The sequence below is a fragment of the Aedes albopictus genome, chromosome 1 (assembly GCF_035046485.1).
Source record: "Aedes albopictus strain Foshan chromosome 1, AalbF5, whole genome shotgun sequence".
Taxonomy (NCBI): Eukaryota; Metazoa; Arthropoda; class Insecta; order Diptera; family Culicidae; genus Aedes; species Aedes albopictus.
The window spans coordinates 171,759,712-171,786,076 of record NC_085136.1 but is presented as its reverse complement, the minus strand read 5'-3'; the positions used below and the strand labels follow the sequence as shown (position 1 = coordinate 171,786,076).

Here is a 26,365-nt window from a genome sequence, read left to right as displayed (position 1 = left end):
CGGAAAAGTTTCCGAAATTGGTTCTTGGTATGCCGAGACGATGCTGTTTCAATCTTACGGGTCGAAGCTGCTACTGGAACCTCCGGCTGCCGCCGCATGTCTAGCAGAAAAGGAAAGAAAACCTCTACTTCCGCAATTTCCCGTATTTTCTTACGTAAGGGAAAATCTCTGCAGCTTTGATAAGTCTAAGAAGATGAAGAAATTCATTACCTGTACACCCAGGAAACCCTTACCACACAGTATGAGGGGGAAGAGCTATTATTCTTATTTTTCGAATCCGCTCCCGATATGCTTGGCGTTGATCCGCGGAAGCCGCATCACATATCGGAAGCAGAAAGAAGTATTAACGAAGTACAGAAAAAAATGATTTGATCTGGCATCAAATACAGGTACTTTTTTATAGAAGTTTATTACATTAATTAGAAAAATGATTGATATTGGTCCTTTGTTCTACAGTTTTCTGTTAGAATGGCGGCAAATACCACTGGTAACCTTTTTTTTTTTTTAAATAAACAGTAACATATTGAACATCTTGTTGAAGGGCTTTAACCCTGAACCTTTTCCGAGGCTCGGGGATATAGATGATCGTACTTGCCATTCTACCGTGGATGGTTTAAAAAAGTGGAAGCAACAGGATAGCAACCCGTTTTTACAGTTTGTTATGCAAATAGAATAGTTTCAGGCGCTGTACAGAGTGTAGCTTTCAATGGATTACCCGCATGGGGCAGGACATGTTCACAGTTGTCAGCAGGAGTATTTTTTTTAGTATGGCGAAAATCATCTAAATTAGGATTTCTCGACATGGATTTTGTTTTCCCGAAAAAAACATTTGGTAGGCATCAAAGCGATCGTCATTGAGCACAATCACTACCAAATATTTTTTTCGAAAAATATGTATCACTGCTAGAAATTCGGCTTTAGATGCTTTTCGCCATACAATATTTTTACGATTTACTTGTTATAGATTTTTCATGCATAGAAGCTAGCGCCACATTGGTCGATGCAGAGAGTAGAAAATCAGCCACTATGTTTAATTAATTGTAATCGCATAGCGAACAGTATAGCTGTAAACTTGGTTGAACAGTTAAGAATAAACTCGAACTAAAGTATTATCACTATTAACTTTATTATGCCGATTTTTCCGGATGCAAACTGGTGAGTCGATAGCCTGAACGTGTGTTTCACAAACGTAAGCGACAAAAATATCAACGATAGTGTGAATGTGTCCACCATCGATGTGACCTTATGATTCCCAAGTCTGAACTCTAGCTCAGACTGTAGCGTGGACGATGAGTACTCGCATAGTGACCATCTGGCGGTTGGTACAGGATCGAGTATGGAAACGAGAGTCAACGATAAGCCGATATTTGGATAACGATTGTTATGGATAATACCTTGAACAATCTGTCCAGTGAATCTAGTCGGTCGAGCGTGTGATACCGCAATTCCATGGCAAACCCTACCCAGAAACGAGCGCCAACCAGTGAACTTGAAGGGTCCAGAAATCGGGAGGTTGCGCGTATCCTGCCTTAAAGCTAGGAGAAGAATACAAAGAGCTCGCATCGATGAGGGTAGAGCGTAGCAAAATGAGGCAGCTAAACTGGCACCGAACAAGAAAATTAAAGCGCGTAAGCGGGCGCGCTTCGATAATCACTGCTAGTTAGATAACACAAATCATGGTTGAGACGAAAGGCTTATCCAACTAGTCCAGACGGTAGTCCAACTACAACCATTGAGACTCACCCTGCCATATTCTGAATATCAATGTACATGTGCCTGAACAGAAGCGAATTTCCGAACATCCGGAGTTTTGCTTCAAGTGTCTTTAGCCGGAACGCAAGCAATGATACTGTGAAAACCCTGAGGACAGGAGCAAGCCTTGTATGAGATGTGAAGCTGAAGGCTGCGAAACCCTCCCAAGTTCTTGATTTGTTCCGGAAAATCTGCAAACAGCAAGCACCTGACGGGAGGCTTAAGGTGCCCGGGCTTCAAAAGTAGTACCGTAATCCGGAATCAAATTGATCACTTTGAAACAACTTTTGCGGATAACATTAGTGGAATTCCAAATATTGCCAAAAGAATTTCTGTAGAATCAGTACCCAGTGGATCTCCATGGAACCACGTGACAAAATTGTGTTCAACAAATTTAAACTTTAAGTAAAATAACTCCAAATATCATTAAATTGGAAATGCCGCTTTGGGGCAAAATTGATCAGCATACAACTAAGCATCGGTTGGAAGGAAAAATTTCCTTGTCCGCTTAATTTTGCCCTTCTAAAACCGAATAACGCGTTTAAAATCTTACAACTAGTGAATTTATTACTTTAAATGCAAATTTTAACTTTGAAATTTCCCCTTAAACGCCTACAGGTATGCAATTTCATTTCAAATAAGTGATTTCTGTCACAATTTCAACATAAAATGAACTTTTTTTTTTACCTATTTCATGTTCTTATTGGCTACATAACTTTCCAACTAAGGCTCCACAAAAATGTTAAAACATAGAATTTACGGGAAGTCCTATTAGCAATCGATTGTTTAGTAGCCATAATTTCAGCTAAATGAGTATTACATTGCAAATTCCTAAAAAAAAAATAAAGCAAAACTAACTGTTTTCTAAAAAAAATAAAATTCTACACTCATCTCTAGACATCCACGAACCAGATAACGTAAAAAGTTTAAGATCATTACGACGCTTAAGAGTTCCTAGTATGGAATTACAATGTAGTACCCGAATGATCAATTTCACCCCACTGATCAATTTGACCCCGGTTTACGGTAGTAATAGCAGGCGACTTCAATGCCAGGGCCGTGAAATGCGGAAACCGCTTCATCAACTACGAATCACTTTTCATTTATTCTGCTAGCGGCAAAGGCCGGAACGGAGTGAAGTCGATCACCGACGATACTTTTTGTAGTTCGGCCACAAGTAGTTTGAACTGGAGAGATGATGCCTATACTCATAGTGACCACCTGGCGGTTCAGTACAGTATCAACTATGAAAATAGCAGGCAGCAGATGGAGAAAGGGACGATTAGGCCAAGACCAAGTCCTCGTAGGTGGAAGACAATACTTCAACGACGGTATTTAAGGCGGCATTCCGCCGTGTGGGAACCTTACTCGGCCTATGCTCTGACTAATTGATACCGGTGCTCTGGCGTACATGTGATGCCACCATACCTAGGCAAGTCCACCCTGAAATGGAAGACCATCGGTGAAATGGTGGACTCAAGCGAAATTTCCATTCAACCAAGCGTACTTTCTACCAATTATTGGTGTTTTTTAAAACAAACATTCGGCCAAACACCTTAAAAAAAAAAACAATTAACACAGACAATGCACAAATCACATAAGCAGATGGTCATGGGTTCGATCCCAGCCCCGGCCCTTTCGTCAGTTGCTCTTTACCCCTGAGAGCAGCTGACACTGGCCCTCTTCTAAGCCCATGGCTCAAACGGACCCGGATAATTGGACATCGGCGAACGGCAACTCATAATGGGCTCCCAATCGGACTGGAAAAAGGAACAACCAACAGCCACACATCAACATCCTCGTGCTCATCATTTTACCATGATACAGTAGAAAGTGAAAGCAGCGCAACGGTTACCAGTTCGATATAGTAGAATTAGAATAGAATACATTTAGGCGCTACACAAAAAGTGTAAATACAGCTTCCAATGGATTACCGGCAGGGAGTGCGTTCAATGTTGCTCAACAGGAGTAAAATCATTTTATTTTGTATGGCGAAAAGCATCTCAACTCGAATTTCTCGAAATGAAAAGCTTTTACCGAAAAAATATTTGGCAGGCATCAAACTGGTCATCATTGTGCACAACCACTACCAAATATTTTTTCGAATAATGTGTTTCACTTCGAGAAATACGCCATTAGGTGCTATTCGCCATACAATATTTTTGCGATTTACTTTTAGCGATCTTTTGCGCATAGAAGCTAGCGCCACATTGGTCGATGCGGAGAGTAGGAAAACAGTCAAAGCATTTAATTCATTGGAATCGCTCACGCAGTGCCCTAGTGGACAAAAGAGCTGGGAACTATATCGGATAAAATTTATAGTTTCCAAAGCGATTGCTCAACCTTTCTTACTCAAGAAAGTAAAACAACATCGTGATCAAATTTCATGTTCTCCCAAGCTTGTCCCTTTCTTTTAAAGAGACCCTCAACGATGAAACCGTACATCATCCGAAAGCATAAAGAACAATTAGTTTTAATTTCTTCATGGAACGTTTAAATTAAGCACACCTGTTTTTATCTCACGCCGCTGCCACACTTTGGGGCTACGTTGAATGCATATAGCTTTCATCAAGGGCGAGTAATGAAATGAGGAAATGAGAATCTATAAAGCCAAAGAATGTCGCCTGAAGTAATGTTTCAAAAAAGCCCAAAGATGCTGCACGTTGATGTTCCATGGATGCTGCTCTTCGCGTACTTATAGTACATGGCCATCCAAAACCTACACAGCCATCAATATGGTCAGACGCTATATTTTGTTTAGTTGAAATTAGTGTAAATTTTACGACCTCTTCATGGTAACACCATTTGCACAAAACACCATCACCTGAGCTAGGTTTTTTTTTCCTAGCCACTCGAGCGGCGGTTTGTTGCGTTGTGAACCATATATGTTTGAGATACAGATAAAAATAGACAATGAAAGAATACGATAAAACATCATAAAACTTCTCGTTACTCCACTTTGGGCGTGCCACGAAATTCAACTTTGATAGGGTGTATGTACCGGATTCGCGTGTAACCGTAGGACATCATTGAAATTTGTGTATTTTGTGTCTTCAAACTCATTGTGGTGCCACTTAAGCTTGGAACAATATGAAATAGCAACTTCAATTTAGAACAGCAAACCGTTCTATTTAATTTTTTTTTTTTGGCAAAATAACGTCAAACAGTATGTTTGTGATCATGCACCCCATATATGCGTTGCTTGTTTTCTGCTTTTTGTGTCCAATTTCGTTAAAGCCTAGAGCTCACCTGGGTGCACCAAAACCCGATGGGAAACTTCACTCGGCTACAGTATCGTCTGATTTGAATCCTGTGGCATTACCGATAGATCCAAATCGAACGGTGAAAATAAAACCCTACAAAGAAAGCATCACTTTACTCTGCAGGAGATCTGAATGTTTAAAATAAAGCAGCAACTGACCGAGCGATGCGAGTCGATGCGAGAGATGGGTCTCCTCAGAAACTCAGCATGATATCAAATTTGTCACTTTCCTTGACTTGCATCACATACATATTGTGTGTAGGCTTTCCGAAGCGGAGACCGGTACGAATATGTTCTTTTCCGGAACGTTTGATCTTTGTATACTGCTTCTCATGTCCATTTTACTGACCTTCGAATTTGACTGGAGATTACGAACAGACGACAGAGTAAAACCAATTCGTTACGGATTTTTCGGCTGTCCAAGTGGGTCGTAGAAAAAGTTCATATCCATTCGCTAGTGGGATAATCGAACGCGCCACATGGGAAGCAAAAAAAAAAATAAAATAAAGGCCAAGAGTGTTGTGCTTAAAAATGAGAAGGAACACCCACGATCAGACCTATTTCAAAATGAATAACAATTTCAAACTCTTGGTCGAAAAGGAGCATTTTAATTGCAGAATCTGCGATGAAAATATTATATGTCTGTAAATGGCTGTGTTGGAAATTTTCGAATAAAAAGCTGATCAATTTAAAATCCCCATTTGCAGCAATATCTCAGTTGGTGAGCATGATAATTGATAGTAAGCGAAAGCAAACTTAGTTTTTATGTAGATACTAGCTGTCCCGGCAAACCTTGTCTTGCCGTCTTGTGGTGGTTTGACAACTGTTGAGCTCAAAACAGCACAGCACTCTAGATTGGTTTCATTTCGATCGTGTTGATTTTCTTTCCAGCTCATGAAAAATCAGTATTTTATCAATTTTCTTACTTTTCTAGTTGATTTTCGTAACTTTTTGTACATATAAACACAGCCAACACGAATACAAACCGAACCGTGCAAGAATCATGCTGATCGGTTCATCCGTTCTTGAGTTTTGTTGCCTCAAAGGGACTTAAAACTCATTTTTATATATATAGATAGATTGCTAAACAGTTCACAAATGCATTACATTTCGATATCAATCTATGCCCTTTCCTAGCATTTGGACTCAACACTACAAATCAATCCAATTTACAACTAATAAATACAGAACTTATTTGGTTAATACTCAATTAGGGGGGAGGGGGTTGTTAGGGGCATAATATGGGCACCCTAAGCAAATGCATAAGTTAAGTCTGCAAAATAGAGTAAAACTAAACATATTATCAGCATCCATATAAGCTCAGTTTGTTAACTACGTGTTCAATCATTTAGAACAGTAAATCGTGTATCTATTTAGGATAGAGGAAAAGGTACGGTGTGAAATGGACACTCATTGGGGCATACTGGATACCGTTGCATAGTTTATACCAGAGGTTCCCAAAGTTTTTGCTATCGCGGCACCTTTTGAAATTTTAGAAAAATTTGCATTATTTTAGAACAATTTCAGCTCAAAAATTTAAATACAAGATTGTGAAGAACTTTCCGGTCCATGTTTTCTCAAAATCAAAAAAGAAAAACAAATGAGTTTCTTAACATTTTTTCGAAAAAAAAAATACGCTAAAGGATTTTATAAATATTTGTCTCAATTCTTTTATAGCTTCTGGTGAATTGAAATAATTTCACAGAATTTAGAAAAAAAAAATAAGATTTCTGCGGGAATTAATTGTGGAAAACTTCAGCAAACTAAGATTCAAAAATATAATATTCAGGACCATTCTGATAATGGATCATTCATTACCATGCGTTTGATCATTATATCTTGAAAAATGCTTGAAGGGCTATCTTCCACATGAGTTTATGATGACTATTTTTGAACGACCGACGGTCGCCACGGTACGAACTATAGCAACTGAAGCAAATCGATGTCACAATGGATCACTAAAATAACTAAAACGGCCGCTATGAAATGAAAAGATAGCGCCACCGTAGCCTTGTGTGTTTGACGTAACTCGACTGCTGTCACTGTGTTAGCGTCCATATACGGTGGCGCTTTTGTTTTGATACGGTGAGTAGCGAAAAAGTTGGCTTCAATGATCCATTGCATTCGCACAGTCCGAGCTAGCGTTGCCGGACGAGTGCGAACTCGATGAAATACTTCTTGGAGACTGCTGGAGTACATTGACAGACAGGCAACACGCTCTGATTACTGCCTGATGATGGCCGAACTACGCCCAAAGCTATCCGTTATCAACAATGAACGGTACCTACGGTCACTACGGTACGAACTACATATTACAAATGAAGCAATTGGATGTCACCATTGCATTCGCGCAATAAGTACCGTTGCCGGACGAGTGTGAGCTTGTGAAGTCCTTCTTGGGTCTGCTGGAGTACATTGATGCAACTATCATCGTCAAGTACATGGAGCGGAATCGAAGGAACGATTGGTTCGAAGAGGAGTGCAAAGAAATCAGGAAAAGTACGCATTGTGGGCGATTATGCTGTAGCATGGGATTTGGCAGAACGTGGAACGGTGTAAGTGGAAGCGAAAACAACAGACTCGCCTCTTTCGAGTTAGGAAATGGAACGGCTGTACCGATCTCAATCTAAGTCTTAAACATACGAAAAATCCAAACAACTACCTGAGTTATGAAAGGACGAGCAAATTTACCCCATTTACAAGAAAGAGGAACCATGGATGGTGTGCGTAAGATTTCGGGTAAATCGCCCTGCGAGGTATAATGCGACGAGCCTTGCACAACAGCTACGGTTTTCAGGAAATTCGTTCAATGTATCTACTTTGCGCATGCCAAGCACATTTTCCCAGAGCATTTGAAACTGTGGAATAGCGGTACACTTACCTGAAATACAAAGCAGCAAAGAAAGGACAGTTTGATGGTGGATGGGTCTGAACAATGATACATGCTGGTATGCGGATCCGAACATGATTCGTCTAAGGCGTACTTTTACGGTAGACGGGGATACCTTAGAGATGGTTAAGGAACTCGTCTCTCTTGGAGTATTCCGAAAGACCGACAACAATGTGAATTGTAAAATAAGAAGGCGCACCATCAGTGGCAGTCCTATCTCACTAAAAGAAACTGCAGCCAAAAAAGATTCATCCCTGCACCAAATTTACCATGCATAGGCGCAAACATGATTTTGATAGTATTTCATTGATTCTGAAAGATCTTTACCCCCCTTCACAACATCACAAGTTGGCGAGTATAATACCATGTACAGCACGTTAGTAAGACTAATGGTCGTTTACAGTCATGTGAGCTGGAAAAACTAACTTTTTTTTTGTACCTGTAGCTTTATAAATCGAATTATTCTGCATATATGGCATTCGTAAACTCTCAGTCTTTGGCAACATTCATCATTGAGATCTGAAGAATTAAAATTGATTTTGATCCTATGACATTATCCATGCGTGTATCCTCTACAACGCAGAAAACTTTTTTTTGAAAATTCTCCATAGTAATTCCCATATAAACCTATTTTGCTTTTGGGCCACCATTGAATCACCACCGAAATGGCTGAAAATTTGACAGGACTCTAGTTTTGCACCAAGAATTGTAATGAACATATGGGAGCTTTGAATTTCTAACATGTTTGAAGTCTGAACTGCCCTACGCCTGGGTGAGTAAAAAATATACAGAAAAATGTTCCTTTGCACTTCATCTCCCAAATTCCATGCTGAAAATAAGAATAAAATAAAACTTCAAGAATACTACCACAAGCTTATAGAGGTTTAAAGAGGTATAGGAATTAAGGTGAAACATCATGAAGCCCCATTGCAATTTTGCACCAAAAACCAACAAACAAATCTGATGAGAAGCATCGTATCAAGCCACACTTGTTTATTTTGGCTTTGCTCACCTGTAAAAAGAGGCGCTTTTCCAAATCGAGCGCATTTGTTCACGAATTTTTAAGGTTGGTGCTTTTGTAAACGAGAGTAGGGGTCCAAGTCTGCCATTATGGCAGCCATATTCGAATTCTCTAATGTTTCTCCTAAAAGTCACACAGAAAAGCACTTGTACACAACTTTAAATCTCAATATTTTTAATCTTAACTTTTAGTTTTCCCTCAGTATTCTGAAAAAATTCTAAATTTAAGATGAATTTACTGTAAATTAGAACATGAGCACTTCACTTTCAAATAAATCTAAAAGAAATAATTTGATCATTTGTGGCTTATTGTCTTAGCGATTTTCACAAACGTGTGTATCTATTGTGTATAGTTCACAAATTCAATATTCAGGTTTCTTTGAAAATGTCGACTTAAAGAGCATTGAGGGGTTGCTCTTACGGCTAGAAGCCAATAGTAAAATTTTAATTTATTTTGTGGCAAGATTGCGATGCTACTTACATACCTTTATGTATTAGCTATACTGTTCGTGAATAGCCCACACCGGTGCCGTTATTATTATCTTGGATTTATTCGTATACTATTACAATTTCGAAGAATTCCAACTGAGCACAGAAGGAATGCGGTGCTCTAATGGAAAGCCCCCTCTCTACCAAATCTGTATGGCAGGCAACCCTTGGCATGGGTCGCTTCTTTCCCTTCACGGAAAAGCGGTCCACAAATAAGTAGGAAAATCTGCCGCAACACTTGGGAGCACACAATGAACAGAAGGGGAAGAAGACCGTGGCAGAAAAGTACACGAAAATTCCTTCCCCCTAGAGAGCGAGGCTTAGAGAGGGTGGCTGACTGGTAATTGGCGTCAATTTACTCTTCGCACCGTATTCCACCAAACAAAAATAAAAATAATAATAAAGATAGCAGGCAGCAGCCGGGTGCAAGACGCCAGTCGGTGCTCGGGATCACCGGGCCGCCAGGATTGTCGTCATCGGGAAGCGGGAAAGGAAAAATAATAACAGCATCTAGGGAATTTTCCCTCCTCGGAGCGCGTCATATCCATCCAACCATTCATCCTTACAACAGCAATCCATCCGGTACAAGGTCTGACATCGAAAAATGCTTAGTATGAGGGATGACGATGACGACGATAATGGGAATTTTCTCCTGGTTTTCCTCCTCGACGGAAGAAGCACCCCTCTGGTGCTGTGAGGCAGAAATCCAGGGTCGGATCAAAACGATTTCTTTGCAAATATTCTTATATACTTATATACGCGAGTTGCTTCAAACTGAAAACGAAATACAAAATGTGTGGCTTCGTGGCCGTGCGGCTAGTGTCAGCAAGCATTTAATCGTATCGTGCGAGTTCGATTCCCGCCGCAGCTGTCAGTACAAGTTTTATACAGGGCATGTTGTAAAACTGACAGAAAGTAACCTTGCAAAGATAATGTTCGCTACTGATCCAGCACATTATGGCCCCGGACTCTCTAAAATAAAAGTACTTATTCTTAGTAAACATCCATGCCGCACAGAAAATGTGTTACATTCGCACACATTTTTCTTTAATTTGCTCGTACGCTCAGGGGTCGTTCACAAACGTAGAATTTTTGGGGGGAGGGGGGTCTGGCCAAAGTCTACGCTCCATACAAATTTCAAAATTTTTGTATGGACAAAAATCTACGAGGGGAGGGGGGTCTGAGATGGCCAAAATTTGGTCTACGTGGTTTATGAACAGCCCCTCACATTTTTGCAATATATCAATATTTTTCTGTATTTGAAGGTGATTTATAAACCCAGTGAGATTGACGTCAAGAAGAGGAGAGAGGAGTTGTCGCCAACGTCCGACGAGGAAACTTAAAACTCATTCAAACAGCAGATTACAAAAACGAAGTGCTGTTGTAACAGATGCTGACAGATCGGTAGGAGATGCAGAATGGGCGGTTAGCTCATAGCACAAGATAGAAACGACAGTGGAAAACCAACCCACTGACAGACATTGTTGTCAACATCTCTTTTGTTAAAATGGCCCCAAAATGTGTTGATCAAACGAAATTGGGCCCGTAATATCTCTACTATCACTCCATGCTATAGGTATAGGCGTGTCAATGGCGTGGTCAAAACACCGAACACTAGATAGTGTCCAGATAAGACAATACCGGATCGATGACAGTCAAGGCAGAGGAGATCCCGAATTAGGCTTTCAATTTCATTACAATGTGGCAGAATGACCGCTTCACGCGGACGATCGGGACTTGAAGTAATCAGGATCGGAGAGTGATTTGAGAATAATTTAAGAATTCCGAATGTATCAACTTTAGTGCAGGCTGACTTTCATCCGAAATTCTTGAACCAACCCTGATTAAAACTAAAGCAACCGTTGAATTTGGTGGTGCTGCTACCGCTGCTGTTCTAGGCTGCATGTGAAAGTGAGAAAAGGAATCATATTTCATAATTTTGGGCACCGCAGAGGGACTTAACCGTCAGCAGAGTAGTAGGCGCAAAACGACCACTTTCACCATCTAAGCAATTGTGCCTTCCGACACCACCGCCGTCCTTGTTCAATTGCTGATGCATGCAAGTAATTTCACTCCTCTTGTGTACATTAACGATTTTCCAGGAGGGTGAATGAATTTACTTAAGGGAAGAATGAGTTTTAAATAAGATTTTGAGATAATTTCACATTAAGGTAATTTAAACATGCTTTCCGTCATAATTGCCATTAACGGAAATATTGATTTTTCCCGAAAACAAAATTAAACTCGTTTTGATTCTGAGGTTTTGGTTCATCAGTCAACTTGTATGTGGCCTTGAGGTAATGAGATTGATTTCACAAAAGAAACCTTTTAAATGGTAACCACTACATATCATATGCATGAGTTCATCCCAAACGACGAGATCGATGCACAACCACAAGAAACAAAATCTAGCAAATACCACTCATCGAACCAGACATCCACAGCAACCATGATTTTACATAATTGGCGTTGAGCATCTCAACTTGAACAGAATTGCCCACAACCGCCCGCGTTTTATGTGTCGCGCTACAACAATCAACTCCAATGTCAAGCACAATCGACTTTATCCAGATTAACAATCAAAGTGCAGGCGCAAAGTCCGGCGAGAGGAGGAACGCACCTATACTCGACCCGACATACGACGACGCATAAAGCCCCTGGGGCCACGCCACGCACTGACTGTTTTTGTCACTTCAGTTTACGGTCTCATATTTCACATAATGCATTTTTCTGTTTAATCTCCCTCATTACCAGCTAGTGTCGTATTAGGGTTCTTGTTCATGCACTCGTGCGTTTGTGCAAACTTGGTCTCCTGACTTTGCCAACCTTGATGGTGGAATAAGGCGGATTCGCCGTTAGATTCGGTCACGTGTCTGGGATATGATCTCGACTGAGAGCATTGCGTTCACATCAACCAATGCTGATCCAAGCAAGCTGAACGCCGTCGTGTGTCTCCAGAAAAACAACAAACTATGCTTGCAAAGTGGGGCATGCGTTGCATGGCAACATAGTTGCTGCCGTTGATTGCTACGTTCGCAATGACTTGTGGCACGCATTGTACGAATTTTGTAACCCGATCCTGAAAGTGAGTCCAGTTCGCTGCAGTTACAGAAGCAGTCTGCTCGCAACGCTAGTTCCTCAGGGAATATTGCATACCCAGTTCTTTCACAAATTTGGTAAAAGAAGCGGCCCCGCTTTGTATGCCTGTGGCACGCGGTGCATGACATGGACTTTTGGTAGATTAAATTTTTGGCGTAACTTAATAGGATGACCAAAGACATGAATAATCGTCATTTGATGTTGTAGCGCACTTACAGGAAGTGGAAGCATATCTTCCGTGACTTTTTAAACATAGCGTAGCTTTATTACTTGAATTGGCAATTTGAAGGAATGGTGGTAAACAAAGCGTATATTAAAACATTTCAACATAGCACAAACAAGGAGTAACAAATAGTTTACCCCGTATAATTACAGTAATGGAGCTATTATTTTCTCTTGTAGCTATGGAATTTGTTCCTCCTCTAGCGCACGCGAAACCGAAGCATCATTGCATATCGCATTGACCGATAGACTGATGAATGTAGGGAATGCAAAGAGCTGCTCCACCCAATTCGCCAGCTCTAGTGCTCTTTGCCTGCATCCTCGGGCGGGGCTTAAGTGTAGAAGAACGCGCAACAGTTCGAAACGAACCCCCTGTAGATAAGTACCTACACTCAATTTACACATATTACTCCAGTCGCCTGGAGATGCACCGTACGTTGACGGAAGTTTGAGCAATTGAGTAATCATTCCAAGATTTTCTCTTGTACGTATCTGTTTAAAAATTAAAACAACAGAACTACAATTTGTTTAAGATTTTGACATTTCTCGCACTTAGTATCATACGGGCGTATCTACAATGATCGATTTCTCTTCATCGATTTTCTCTTCGGATTATTACGGGAAATACTTTCAATGTTCGGATGATCTCTCGGTGTATTTGGATAAAGGACGACTAGGGCTAGCATCTACAACAACAAAAACAACCGAAAATTATTTGCCGTCCAAGCTATTAACCAAAGAGACAATCGATGAAGAGAAATCGATCATTGTAGATACGCCTGTATGATACTAAGCGCGAGATTTTATTAGATACAGAGACCTTCTGTTGACAAATAAATAAATGTTAAATGTTAAATGTTCTGAGAAGAAGCTCTCAGGAGACAACACTTAGAAGTCGAAGTTTTGCCATACAGAAGACAAAAGTGAGAGCGATTCTAAAAAAATCGTATACTTAGTTCATTTTATTATAAGTTATATTGCTTAGCATTTGTAATATTCATATTGATATTCAAACATAATCAAAGTTTCACCCAATAACGATACGACAGTGCCTTACCTAGGAACAGTAAAGCTGGAAATGTTGAATGCATTCAAGCTTGAATGCATGGGAAACGGAGCCATCACGGGCGATGCAGTTTACGACGGTGACGACGACGCAGGCGTCCATGCTGGTCGATCATTTCGTCTCGATTGCCGCCATAGTCTTAAAGATCTCGTCTACTCATTATAATAACAGAAGCACTTGCATAAAATGTATTTTACAGTCGTTTTCGCTTAGTTTTGATTGAAAATTTGGACTGTTCGTGCTTATGAATTAATTTATTCTTCTATAGTTATGATACTCTACAATAATTTATATTTCGGCATAATGAAAAAAATAATCAAAAAAAAAAGTCCGCGAAATCTGATATTTTAGAATTTTTCACCAGCCCACACTAAAGACGCGCATTGTAGTGCTTTTGTTCACCAAAGGGATGCGGTTTGACCCTCCTAAGATGTTAAGCTAGATGCACCACGATGGCGTAGTGTACATTCAGCGAGCCAATCTGAGTCATATTGACCCCAACATCCTACTAGGGTTAAACAGTCTGTTCGGGCATCCAGAGACTGAGTGATAGTCGCACGTATACGATGTTGGTGGCGTGGCCCAGCTAAGGTACCATACAGAACTTTGCGACAATTGGAAACTCGGTACATGGAGTGCCAGGACTTTCAATGAACCCCGACGAGTGAGTCTTTTGGCTCGTGAACTGCAAACGGTTGGAGTGAGCATGGTTGCTATTCAGGAGGTGTGATGGTCTTGATTTGGAGCATGTGAATGCAAATGGATGCCAGCCAATACTTCCGACTGGTTTGATTAGGAGAATGTGAAGAATGTTCCCTCGTCGTGTGCAATAATGACCATGAAGAAGCGACTGTGGAGACTTTGTTGAATGGAAAAAAAAACTTTAGCGAACAGATTGGGCATCAGTGACAATCGACAAACAGTGGAATTCTAGAATCCTAGATGTTGCTGAAAAGCAAAGATGACTAGAATGGAACATCCTTGTGAAAAACTAATTAACCTGAAGATACCCCTTTCAAATAACGTTTGCGAATGGTTCCGAAGAACCTGATCTAAAGAATGTTTGAACTGTTATTCGTACGATGAACGGTACACTCAATCGTGAAGGAGGGACGGTGGAGACTTTGTTGAATAGAAGGAAACTTTAGCGAACAGATTAGGTATCAGTGACGATCGACAAACGGTGGAATTCTAAAATCCTAAATGTTGCTGAAAAGCAAAGATGATTAGAAGAAAATATCCTTGGGAAAAGACAGTTAACTTGAAGATCAATAAAGATGCCGGGAGCTTCAACAAAGATTTTCAAATACGACTGTGACCAGCCGCACTAAATAAATACTACACCTAATTAACGTTACATAAAAGTACAACGACTGGAGTGCATAATTACCGAGGGTACAATGGCCGATAAACGATGGATTAAAATGTTTACCCTGAGACAAAACCTTGATAACTTTCAGGAGCATAACATGCAAACTTACAATCTGTTTATTTATTTCAAAGCGACATACGATTAGAAGAAAAGAAACAAGTCATGTTATAACAAAATGGTAAAACATGGCTTTCCGATGAAATTTGTTAGGCTGGCGTATTCAGCGCTGAATGGGTGGGGTTGACGGTTTACCATGTAAAAAATCAGGCTTCCTCACAAACATCAAACTTTTTCATATATACCTGAACAATAAAAACTAAAACCTTCGTTGTTCTTGTTTTTCAATCTTGTAGTTAAATAGTTGCTATGAAAACAAAAGTATTAATGCATTCTGGCAACAATTAACAGTTTTTTTTTCAATTATCAAGCAAATTGTATGCACTTTATCTTTCACGAACTTTTGACCTTACTGTTCAAGTTTGATCCAACAAATTGATTCACATTGAAAATTATGCAAATTTTCAATAATTCTTCCGTACCCTACATTCATCTGTTGTAAAAAAAAATCCTGTCACGTACTGCAACCAGTCCGCAGGATAAAAAGATCTCCAGCTCAGCAAACTTTTCCTACTGCAGCGCCCATTGATTCTTTTATAGCGTCTTCATCCCACCATGGCATCATCATCGTTGGGGCTGTAACGGAAGGAACAATTCCACCGCCAACTACCAGCAGCAACTGAATAGACAACACGGAGGAGTGCGCGGTGCTCGAAATTTCTCTCTCGGGGAAATCACACACCATAAAAAGCACTCTGAGCGGGCATTACATTTGAATAAAAATCACCATCAATGGAGGAATGATTTTATTCTCACGCGTAAAAGGAAATCGCCCTACAATCTGTGGCCACTGTTTTGTGGTCTCGTTTTCTGCGTGCGTCTCCGCTATATTTCAAGGATAGAGGGACAAATCGCCGCGCCGTAGACGACTAGTAGACAAAGACTGCTCGCTCGCCCCGTACGCACTTAGCCGTGATATGTATACAATAGCCGAAAAGCCATCACAAACACTCACATCACGCTCGTGACGGGCCATTGTTGCTCCTGCTGTTGAGACTTGCCGTTAAGAATTTGATAGAAAAAAAATCACTCACTTTGAAGGGTGCAACGCAAACGATGAATTTATAATGGAATCTGTTTGTTGATGGAACAAGAATTAAGAGCATGAGCGCAAATAACTTTCAAAATAATCACCCCGCACGTCAAACCGCCAGTGCACACACGGCGTTTTAGGCGTTACAACCAATGAGTACAATGAAAATACACACAGGGCACGCGGCCTCTTTCGATGTACCAAGTCCTTCCAGTTATTTCTCATCAACCACCCAACAGCTACAACGTAAATGATTCGCTCTGTCTGAAATCTTTGGTTAATCCGAACCAACACTTTCTGTTCGGCTGGTTGGTTGTTTACTTAATTTATATTTGCCCGCGAAACATCCGCTAATCGAGCACACTGCGTTTAGGAACAAATCTCATTTGCGAACTCCGTAATAGTTATCTCGCGAGTCAGACCAATTTTTCAAAATGAAAAAATCATAGAAAAAAGTAAGTAATCGGCAACCTGGAGGTAACGATCAGCATATAGCTATAGCTCTGGTCTGCGCAGCATGCTTTCCCTCGTCATGCTGTCACCAAGAAGGTGTAGTTTGAACAGGGTTTGTTCTGGCACCCATCGGCTATCCACAGTATGATTTGGTACTAAATTGGCTTCCCAAATAGCGCCATTGTCGTCCGCTGCCTTTTATGCGATAAACATAACTTTAGATGGAGTGCGATGTTCTATACAGCACACAGCAAGTTCATCAAGTAAAGCTTCATCGGTACCGGTTTTCAGTGTTGCAAAAATTCAATTCATTCATTTGAACACTAATCAACCAATCTGTTCAGTCATTTTTCCTTCTAGTTATGTTCAAAACGATTTCATTCAATCAGAGCACCTATCAAATGAGAAGCGAATCCTTGTCAATTGAATAAATTGTCACTCGAATGAGTAACTTGGCACGAAGCACGTAGAACCTCGCAAAATCCCTCCAGATTGAAAAAATATCGAATGTCGGGTCAAAGTCGGGTCAATTTTTATCGAATGTTGGGCCACTGTTGGACCAACATCGATCAACTATTGGGTCTATGTTGGGTTTGGTGGCCAAAATAAAAATAGGTGAATGGTAGGTTGATGTCAGGTTTGACGTCATCAACGATGGTAAAAGCTTTGAACCTACAACACCACACATTTATGCTTCCTAGCTGGGCCTCAATTGAATGCTTTGTGCCTTGACTGAGGCTGGAGCTGATGTCAATTGAATGATCAGAGGCTAGTCAATTTATATTCCGATGGTAAATGGAAAAATGAGTGGCTACCTATCTCAATTTCATCTTTAAATATCGGTTGATACTGACACTTCGCAGCTCTGCCAGTATTTATGTCAATGGACGATAAGTCAGGTGACATGAAGGCTAAGTTCTATGTCAGCTTAAATGAGGCATACGAAGAGTCACAATATTTTTTGCAGATGCAAATGCACAGATCGATAGAGAAAATTTCTTTCAGCCTGTCATTGGTACGTAAATGTCTCATTCCAACATAATTCTAAAAATTAACGGCTAGCAGTCTTGGGCTTCAAAAAACGAGTTTTATTATTCACTCGACGTTTCGACACGAGGAAAGTGTCTTCCTCAGGGGGACTTTCCCCGTGTCGAAACGTCGGGTGAATAATGAAACTCGTTTTTTGAAGCCTAAGACTACGTAGCCGTTAATCTATAGATCAAAATTGCAGTTGATTTCCAACAGCAATATTCCAACATAATTTTATTTTCAATGGTTAATGTAAAGGATGAGGTCCAAAGAGATAAAACAACTGAACGGTTCACTATCAAACGCTTGCCATGGGTTACTGCACAGTACCATCAGTAGCGGATCTGGCGATGTCAATGGTTTATGAACGAAATAGTGACTACAACAGTGCAAAAGGTATTGCTTTCGCTCAGCCATGCAAATGAATTGCTTCAACGAGTAACAAATGTCGCTGATATCCAAAACGAAAAAACTGGCCATTTTAGATTAATCACTTTCTCCTGTAACGCTCATTGTATGAAAACCAAACAAATTCGGTAACGCTACGTTCCCTGTCTGCCTATAGCGTAACGTTGGTGTACGATTCCTTGAAAAGATATATTATAACTTTTTATCGAGATTGTCAGGGCTCAGCTGGTTAGTATTGCATCAAAAGATAATTTGATTTTATATAATTACACGATTGCTGAATAGACACGAATAGCTAGGCATAGCTAGACGTCTCGGTGTATTCATTGGACCATTTTTAAGCAAGCTAACTATAGCTCATACTGCTTCATATTATCCAATCCATATGTTGACTTCTTTTCCGAAATCATGCATCTCACGTGCACGTGTACAATTGCACAATGTCCCTGGGATCCCCAGAAGTACGAAACAGCCCTGGTTGCTTATGATATTCAAAATACAATACACATTGCGTATATTTTAACAACAAAACATTTATTTTGTTAAAAAATAATTCATATATGTTCAATATTTATATGTTACCACCTAGACCTGGTTTGATAAAAACCGGCTTCAGCTATTTTTTTCTGTTTTCACATTTTTTATTTTTTAATTTTGATAAGTTAGTTTTTGCGTTGTATACATAAAATAAAAATTATTATAATCAATAGACAATAATCCTTCAATAATAATAATGATAATAAAAACAGACGACGCTAACTAAATCCTATTTTGTTTTAATTGTTTTTATATTTTTTTGTTTTTCCTCTAATAAATTGCTGAGTGTATCGGTTTTATTTTCAGCGAATTAGTAAAATGCAGCTCTAGCAAAGAAGGTAATTCTCACTCAATCTTCTTTAGGCGTTACGTTGGGTACATTCTGCTGTTGTAATGCACGATTAGCGAGCCCGTCTTGGTCAAATTAACAAAAGAACTCAATGCTTTTCAATAATTGAAATAATTATTGGAACAGCTCATTGCATGGAACACAATTATGCAAGCCACGGTGAATATTATCAATACATTTAGACTGCAATTTTAATTCTAATCTGATTAAATATTCAAAAATAAATCAGATAATAAAAACAAAAAAAAATTGTTGCGTGCCCATCGCCAGTGTGCATTCCACTAATTCGCTTTTCTTTTCCAACTAGTGCCTTCAAGATTGTACGTGGGGAACTGTTCTTCTGTTGAACTACAATCATAAATCATAACTGAAAAAGAACATATTTTGCCAAACATAATGGAAATTGTCTAAAAACATTATTCGCTGCTTATACGTTTCATTCGCCTTTCTCTAAGTTTTAATTATATAAATAAAAATCACAAATTTTACTTTTTGTATACTGAGTATGATTTTCTTTGTTTCGCAGTTTTTTTTTTTCATTATTGTGTTCAATTTGGAGAGTTTGCTTCCATTCTCAATTCTGATATTTTTGTATTAGTTTAAACTAAAATGCCCATATAGCTGATCTTTTTGTTTACGTTTTATTCTAATTCGAGAAGAATTCATTGTTGAATTTGTGTAACCGCCGCCGGAAGCGAGTTTAGCTAAGTATATCCTTTTTATTTCATTTTACTTCATTAAGTTTACCGCCCTTCCTCGCTTTCTGGTTCATAGATTGAGTTAATTTAAATATACTTTTTTTTCTTTTATTACATACTTACAAAAAAAATATTTCATTAATAAAATATTTTTGCTCCTTCCATGGTTTGTAGTTTTGTTGCATTATTAAATATAGTTCGTATACGCATTTCATCATATTAAATTTAAAGCTTAACTTATAATCTATCTAGGTAAATTGTGTATAGGGTTGGATGCTGGTTGTGGCTTGCTTATTAATCAATGAATTTACTTTATTTGAGAGACATTGGTATTGAATTTACTTTAAATTTGAATCTTTTTACACTCGTTCAATAAACTTTCATTCTTTGTTTGGCTTTGATTTGTTTCCTTAAAACTCGGCATTCTAAAGAGATAAAAGCTAGGCATTGCGAAGTGAGAAGCAGCTGGAAATCTTTTTAACAAGCAAATTAAAACCCTATCCAAGCACATTTTACAGACCAAATGTTGAGAAATGCGATTTTACCGGTGAATGGTTAGTTAAAACTGCGAAAAAACGCATTTAGTATACATCGACGATCACGATCGGATTGCATTTACGTAGTATACTTTGTATATCCAACTAAGTTCGTTGTCACAAGAACAAAAAACCGTTCCACCATACGAGGTAGTATACTTTGAAAACAATCTACGGATGGGATAAAGTCGAAATCCGCAACCTCATTGATGATGACTCATAGGTGCCATTGGAAATATTTAAAATCATTTGCAATAAATGTTGCAAAAGTTTGATCAATCTCTTATGCACATTATCGAGGAATTAAAATCGTATACAGTAGTTTGTTGTCGTTCACATCACTTCTTCGTTTGTTTCATTTTTGTATTCATTAGGTTAATAGGTCCAGCCGAGCAGCGTATCACTTACGCACTGCTAAGGCGGGATTAGTATATGAGAAAGAAAAATTTCAGTCATATGTATATTACGTATATCGTTTGCTTTATCCTTGAATGTGTTATTACGTTCACTCATTTTCACTGTACGCTACTATCCCCAACACAAATTCAAGAGGAATGAACGGTAAAGTGAAGTACTAAACGTTGTAAAACAATACAAATATAAAACATGGTTCAGAATCTACCTCATGCTTCAATCGGTTAAGCCTTGTATACTGCGTTACGTATGCTACTACATAGTAATTGAAACAGAAGAAATTCAATCGAACCAGAATCACCATCTTGCTACATAGATGATCGTAGGTCATAGAATTTGAAAAGGTTGGTAATAGATTTGTTCTTTTTTGTTCTTGTAAGTAGATGGAAGAGATTCTATTTGCAAAATTGCGACGAGGAAAAGTAATCACAAAAGAAAAAAGTCAACAAAGCCTACTTCGGTGGCTCTGAATCCTAGTATGTAAATTCGCCCCAAAACCCTGGAGATATCGTTAAACGTGTTGCCATAGATTTAAAATTGGCTATGCAATAGAAACTAAGGAGAAAATAATACGCAAAAAAATACTTTATCAAAGTAACAATACATCTATACATGCAAACACGGAACCATTTGACAAAAATGTTGTTTATCCTTTTGTGAGCATTTACTTTGTCAAAATTCAGTTGTATTGAGCAAATTCGAATGGTCCAGTGCAAGAGATGGTATTTATTTTGTATTTATTTTCTTTCAGTGTTTTACAAACCACGGGCTGTTTACACTGAAAAAAAAAATAAAAAAGCCACCATCTGCGTGATCTGGAAAGTATATCCATAGTAAGCGTTAGAGAACATGCGTGATCGTTGAATCTAGGACGTTTACTCTGGTACGCACGCACATTGTTGCCAAATAGTTCCGTGTATTGAAATTGGCGAGCTATATGGGCCTCTTGCAAAAACGAAGTATACTTGCTACTTTTTTCTTCTTTATCTTTTCCTGGCTTGCCTTAACAGCTTTCTGCTTGATTTTTGTGATCAAAAAAGTTTAATTATTTTGATTTAGTTTTGTTTTAATCCTTATACTTTAATTACGTATATAAAGTTGCTTTTACAATCTATACATCAGATTCGTACGTTTTGTCGTTTTACTTGTTTTGTTTAGTATTCGCAATTAAGATGTAGCAAAACAATGCTAGTCTGTTTTTCGTTTACTTGCAACGCTGTTTGAAATTCCACTGCTTGCCGCACGTACAGAAACTGCAATTCATTCAAATTGTCTGATTTATGCATTTTGTTCCTTCTCTGTGTTTCATTTGGGTTTCTGTTATGAACAGGATTCATGGTTCAAGGCATTGTAATATGCTAGATGAAAAACGAGATTATACATACAGACAAGGGAAGCATTGCACCTGAGCCGGTGGTCAGAGTGTGATTGTTTGCACTCACTGGCTTGTTTACCGCTCTTGCTTGTTCACTGTCTCCATTGCTTGTATTGTGTTCTCGCCGTTTTTCTCTCTGTTGCACATATGCACACTTGCCATTTTATGTCTTTCTGTTTTCAATACCACAGTTTACATTTCTGTTTTCTATCCAGACGTTTAGATATTGCTCACACATGGATTTTGTTTCTTAGAGCGAGGAGTATCATCCTGGACTTGAAGCTTCTGTACGTGTTGGCAAACTTCATTAATCATCTCATTGCTACGCTGGTGGCTTATAAGATGTTAATGCAGATTTTCATTGGCGTTTACAGTATTTTGTTTGCTCTCATGGCTTTTAGTTTGTTCGTTTTTTTTTTGTTCTGATTTTTCTTCTTCTAAAGATGACAATTTCGAATCAATGCTTTTTTGGTATTTCTGTTTTCAATTTGTTGTATCTAAAGTAGTACAATTAAGCATATTCAGCGCGATCTCAAGCGAAGTTCTGGCCGTTATCCCAGGGCATTGTGAGCACCCGCTTCGTTTTTGCAAGAAGGTCATAGTCGTACTACGAACATGGGTGCACCACCGCATTGTAGCTCGCCAATATAGGACCATGTGCTCCCGCGAAGGGGGTACTCACAACGTCTGGTGTGCTAGCTCCATCTGTATGTGATGTTGAATCTGCATTACTTCTACCCTCGCCATTGGCACCGCCTAATTCTGGTGGTTTGGTGGTGTCCCGTTCGTCAATCACTAAATCTATTGGCATTTTACCCTTTAAACATGAAATATATCGATGGCAGAAATTATCGCATAGTTCGTGCACCTGAAAAAGAAGGAGAGATAGAAAACAGGATGTCAGTCAGAGTCGTCATTTTTCCTCCAATGCGTTGCGTCTGTGCGTCCGGTTTTACAACCCTATTAAAACTAATTGATACAAGGTCTATAAGAAGTCTAGAAACAATGATCAGTCATCAACTAAGCAGCAAACTTGATCAATAAAAATCAACTACCAATTCACTAGTAGGTGTTCTCACTGCGCGCAGCTAAAGAAACGTCTCACTCTCGAGGATGTTCAAGCATCGCCCATGTATATACAAGGCCGAATACTGCTGCACGTGAATGCTACCACAGGAAAAAGACAAGTACAACTACTTTGTTTTATGCTACGAAAGCGTGCTTGTTTACAAACCGCCTCCGTCTCGCTCTCTTCTTGATTCGTATCAAAACACACATAGTACATATTTATTGTGATTACCAACAGAAAATAAGGTATCCTATACGTGTGCTTGAACGACCCACGCAAGAATGGAAAGATGCAATTTTTCCTTCTCTTGTACATTTGATTCAATCAGTTTCATTGTATGTACATCCAATATACCATATGTACCACCAGCCAACTCAATATCAGACTTGAACTTTACGCTTACAGCTTAGTGCAGACAGGTTGTGTGTGGTGATAAGATCTTATCCAAATGGGCTCAAAAACGCCTGGCAAAACTCACTGAGAAACGGACATTTCAATTTCCGTAGCGTAGCTATTTTGCTTACACCGAAAACTGTTCCATGCAGGTGAACGTCAAGCACACTCTCTGGGCATAATTTCTTAAAAGCCATAATGCGAACAATTTGCTCAAACTGCGACATAGACCTACTTCGCCAAGTGCTTATTCTAGAAAAAGTATTTGCCGTCGGTAGTTTTCAAGTTCGTTTCGTTATGTCTATGCCTGTCTCAAAGGGGACCGGTCGGCACACTGCCCGCCACAACCATGACAACACTCCACTGCACAAAATCGTGTGCGGAGGAATAATAACAAAAGTCACAAGTCATGCTACATTTTTAACGATTACCACGCAAAAACTACCCAAACCTCGCACGTTGGTTCGTTGGCTTTGGTAGAAAATCGTTCTTTCACCACAGTGTGTAGAGTTGCAACTGTCATTTGCACTTTGCTGCGCGCAGTCCTCTTGGACCCGTAATTATTTCACCGCGACCGACCGGCATCTCCTCGACACAGTTTTTGTGCGAGTCGTGCTGCAGAGTTTGGTGCTCGCTCACCGCGCTTAGACTGCTAATGTATCATCACACGTCATCGTGATTAAGCAAAAGAAGAATCAAAACTATTCCACACTGGCTGAATGCGACGCGACACGTTGGTTCTCGCCGTCGTCGTCGTGGTCGTCGTCATCGTTGTCTGACGTTAGGTCTGACTGGACGTACTCGGTTGTGTGTTTCGTTAACACCTTTAAGATGCTTTTGATTAAACGCATTCATTCGTACGAATTCCTTCTTTTTTTTCTAGGTACTCCCTGAATGCTCTTCAAATGTTTTTTTGTTTACCTTTTGAACACTTTAGGAGATTTCAGAGTGCTGACCCTGCATGTGCCACGTTCAACATTTATTCAGCCAGTGTTTCTGAAGAGATCAAGTTATACAGACCGCCTGGGGCAAAAGTTAGATCACCCTGACCAAGAACATTAGTTTTTAGCAATATTAATAGTTTGTAGACGTTAATATTTTTTTTACATTACATTACTTTTTTACAACTGCCAAATTTTTACGATAATTACAATGATATAAGCTTTAGGAAACTAAAGACATAGCGTACGTGTACCATACCTTGCTTCGCATACTTTGTCAGTTTCTTATGGCAATTGTAACCATAATTCGGGAATTATGGCACTAGAAATGATATTGAGATCCTATCACGCCACGCGTACTAAGCAATAAATGTTTAATCAATTGGTAGGAAGGTAACGTAAATATCCAAGAACTTACTTAATTGCGTTGAAAGGATTTGATGTGAAAGGATGCAAAGTTGCAACGTTGAGTGCACAGTGAATAAAAATGTCCTCATTATTTCAACACTCGTTTCGTGGCTGCAGTCCTCCATCCTCGACCGCGTCTCACATTTACCAGATCGTTCTGTACCTGGTCCGCCCACCTTGCACGCTGCCCTACCGGTCCTTTTCTATCATTCGGGTCTCTTGCGTACACCAGTTTTGCAAGGTCGTTGTCCGGCACTCTCACAAAATGGTCCGCCCATCGTACCCTTTCAGTTTTTGCCACCATCTGGATGGTAAGTTCGCCGTAGAATGCAGCAAGCGCGTTCATTATTCTGCAAACCGCCAAAGATCGTCCTAAGCACCCGCCGCTGGTATAGTCCAGGTCTCGTTCCCGTAGAGAACCACCGTTTGTATAAGCGTTTTGTACATGGTACATTACTGCGACGGTGAATCTTTTTCGACCGCAAATTCTTTTGGAGCAGGCCCGACTTACACTGATGATGCGCTTTCGTGTTTCGCATTCAACGTTGTTGTCTACCGTTAATGAATGCCCGAATCACACGAAGTCCTTCACCACTTCGAAAGTGCTCCTGTCAATCGTAACACTGCTGCCAAGGCTTGCCGTGTCGTTCGTGGTTCGTCGTTCTGTGAGTCCGACCTGTGCTTCTTTACGTTTCAGGTGGGTGTAAACTTCTTAACAACTTTAAACTTTACACTTTCTTGACTACTTAAAACTTTAAACTTTCAATTGTTGACTTTATACTCCAGGAGGACGTTGAGCCCGGCTCGTCGTATAACACTCTCCAGAGCGATGTTGCATGGCAGGCATGAGGGTCCACCACCTTGTCGTAGTCTCCGGTGAGATTCGAACTAACTAGACAGATCGCCTTACGCAGCTTCTAAAACCGCCTTCTACCCGCCTTCTGCCCGCCTTCCGAGGACAAAGGGAGTGGTGAGGACCACTCGGGAAACTGGCTAAGCGCCAGCATGCTATCGTGGTGGACTCTCCAAAGCGAGTCATCAATGTTCGTTGCTGCAGGCTACGCAGCTAACCTTGAAGGTGCGATGTGCACTAGCCCCTCTCTGAAGCAATGCCTTCTGGGTTTCGGAGAGACGAAGGGTTTGGCGACCATAGGAATGTGTTTTAGTGGGTCGAGAAGAGAGTAGTCCTGGATGTTACTACTGTTGTAGAAGACGGTCTTAACCCCACACTACCCTAACCTTCCTGTTAGGGTCTTTGTTGAGCAGATTTTTTCCCCTATGGTTTAGAAGAAAAAAAAAGCTTCTAACACCGTACATCGTCGCTTTGATCAACCGACATTCAGAATTCAGGCGGCATTCAGAATTATGATCACTCGGAATTTTCTCGCACTCCAACTTGTCATCGTTTTTGAAGATGGAGCAAATTACCCCTT

At 39.8% G+C, this 26,365-nt stretch overlaps 1 protein-coding gene across 5 annotated transcripts in view; it reads right to left on the bottom strand.

Annotated features, from left to right (window-relative positions):
- Positions 1-26,365, bottom strand: part of LOC109405285 (homeobox protein homothorax) — a 534,195-nt gene that overhangs the window by 439,998 nt on the left and 67,832 nt on the right. For 4 of the 5 annotated variants that reach the window (XM_062850402.1, XM_062850455.1, XM_062850504.1 and 1 more), the window contains exon 6: positions 22,804-22,989. In XM_062850402.1, coding sequence (XP_062706386.1) covers positions 22,804-22,989 — 186 coding nt within the window. Of the gene's footprint in view, positions 1-18,725; positions 22,990-26,365 lie in introns of those variants that run through there. The other variant, XM_062850583.1, reaches the window with a different exon arrangement.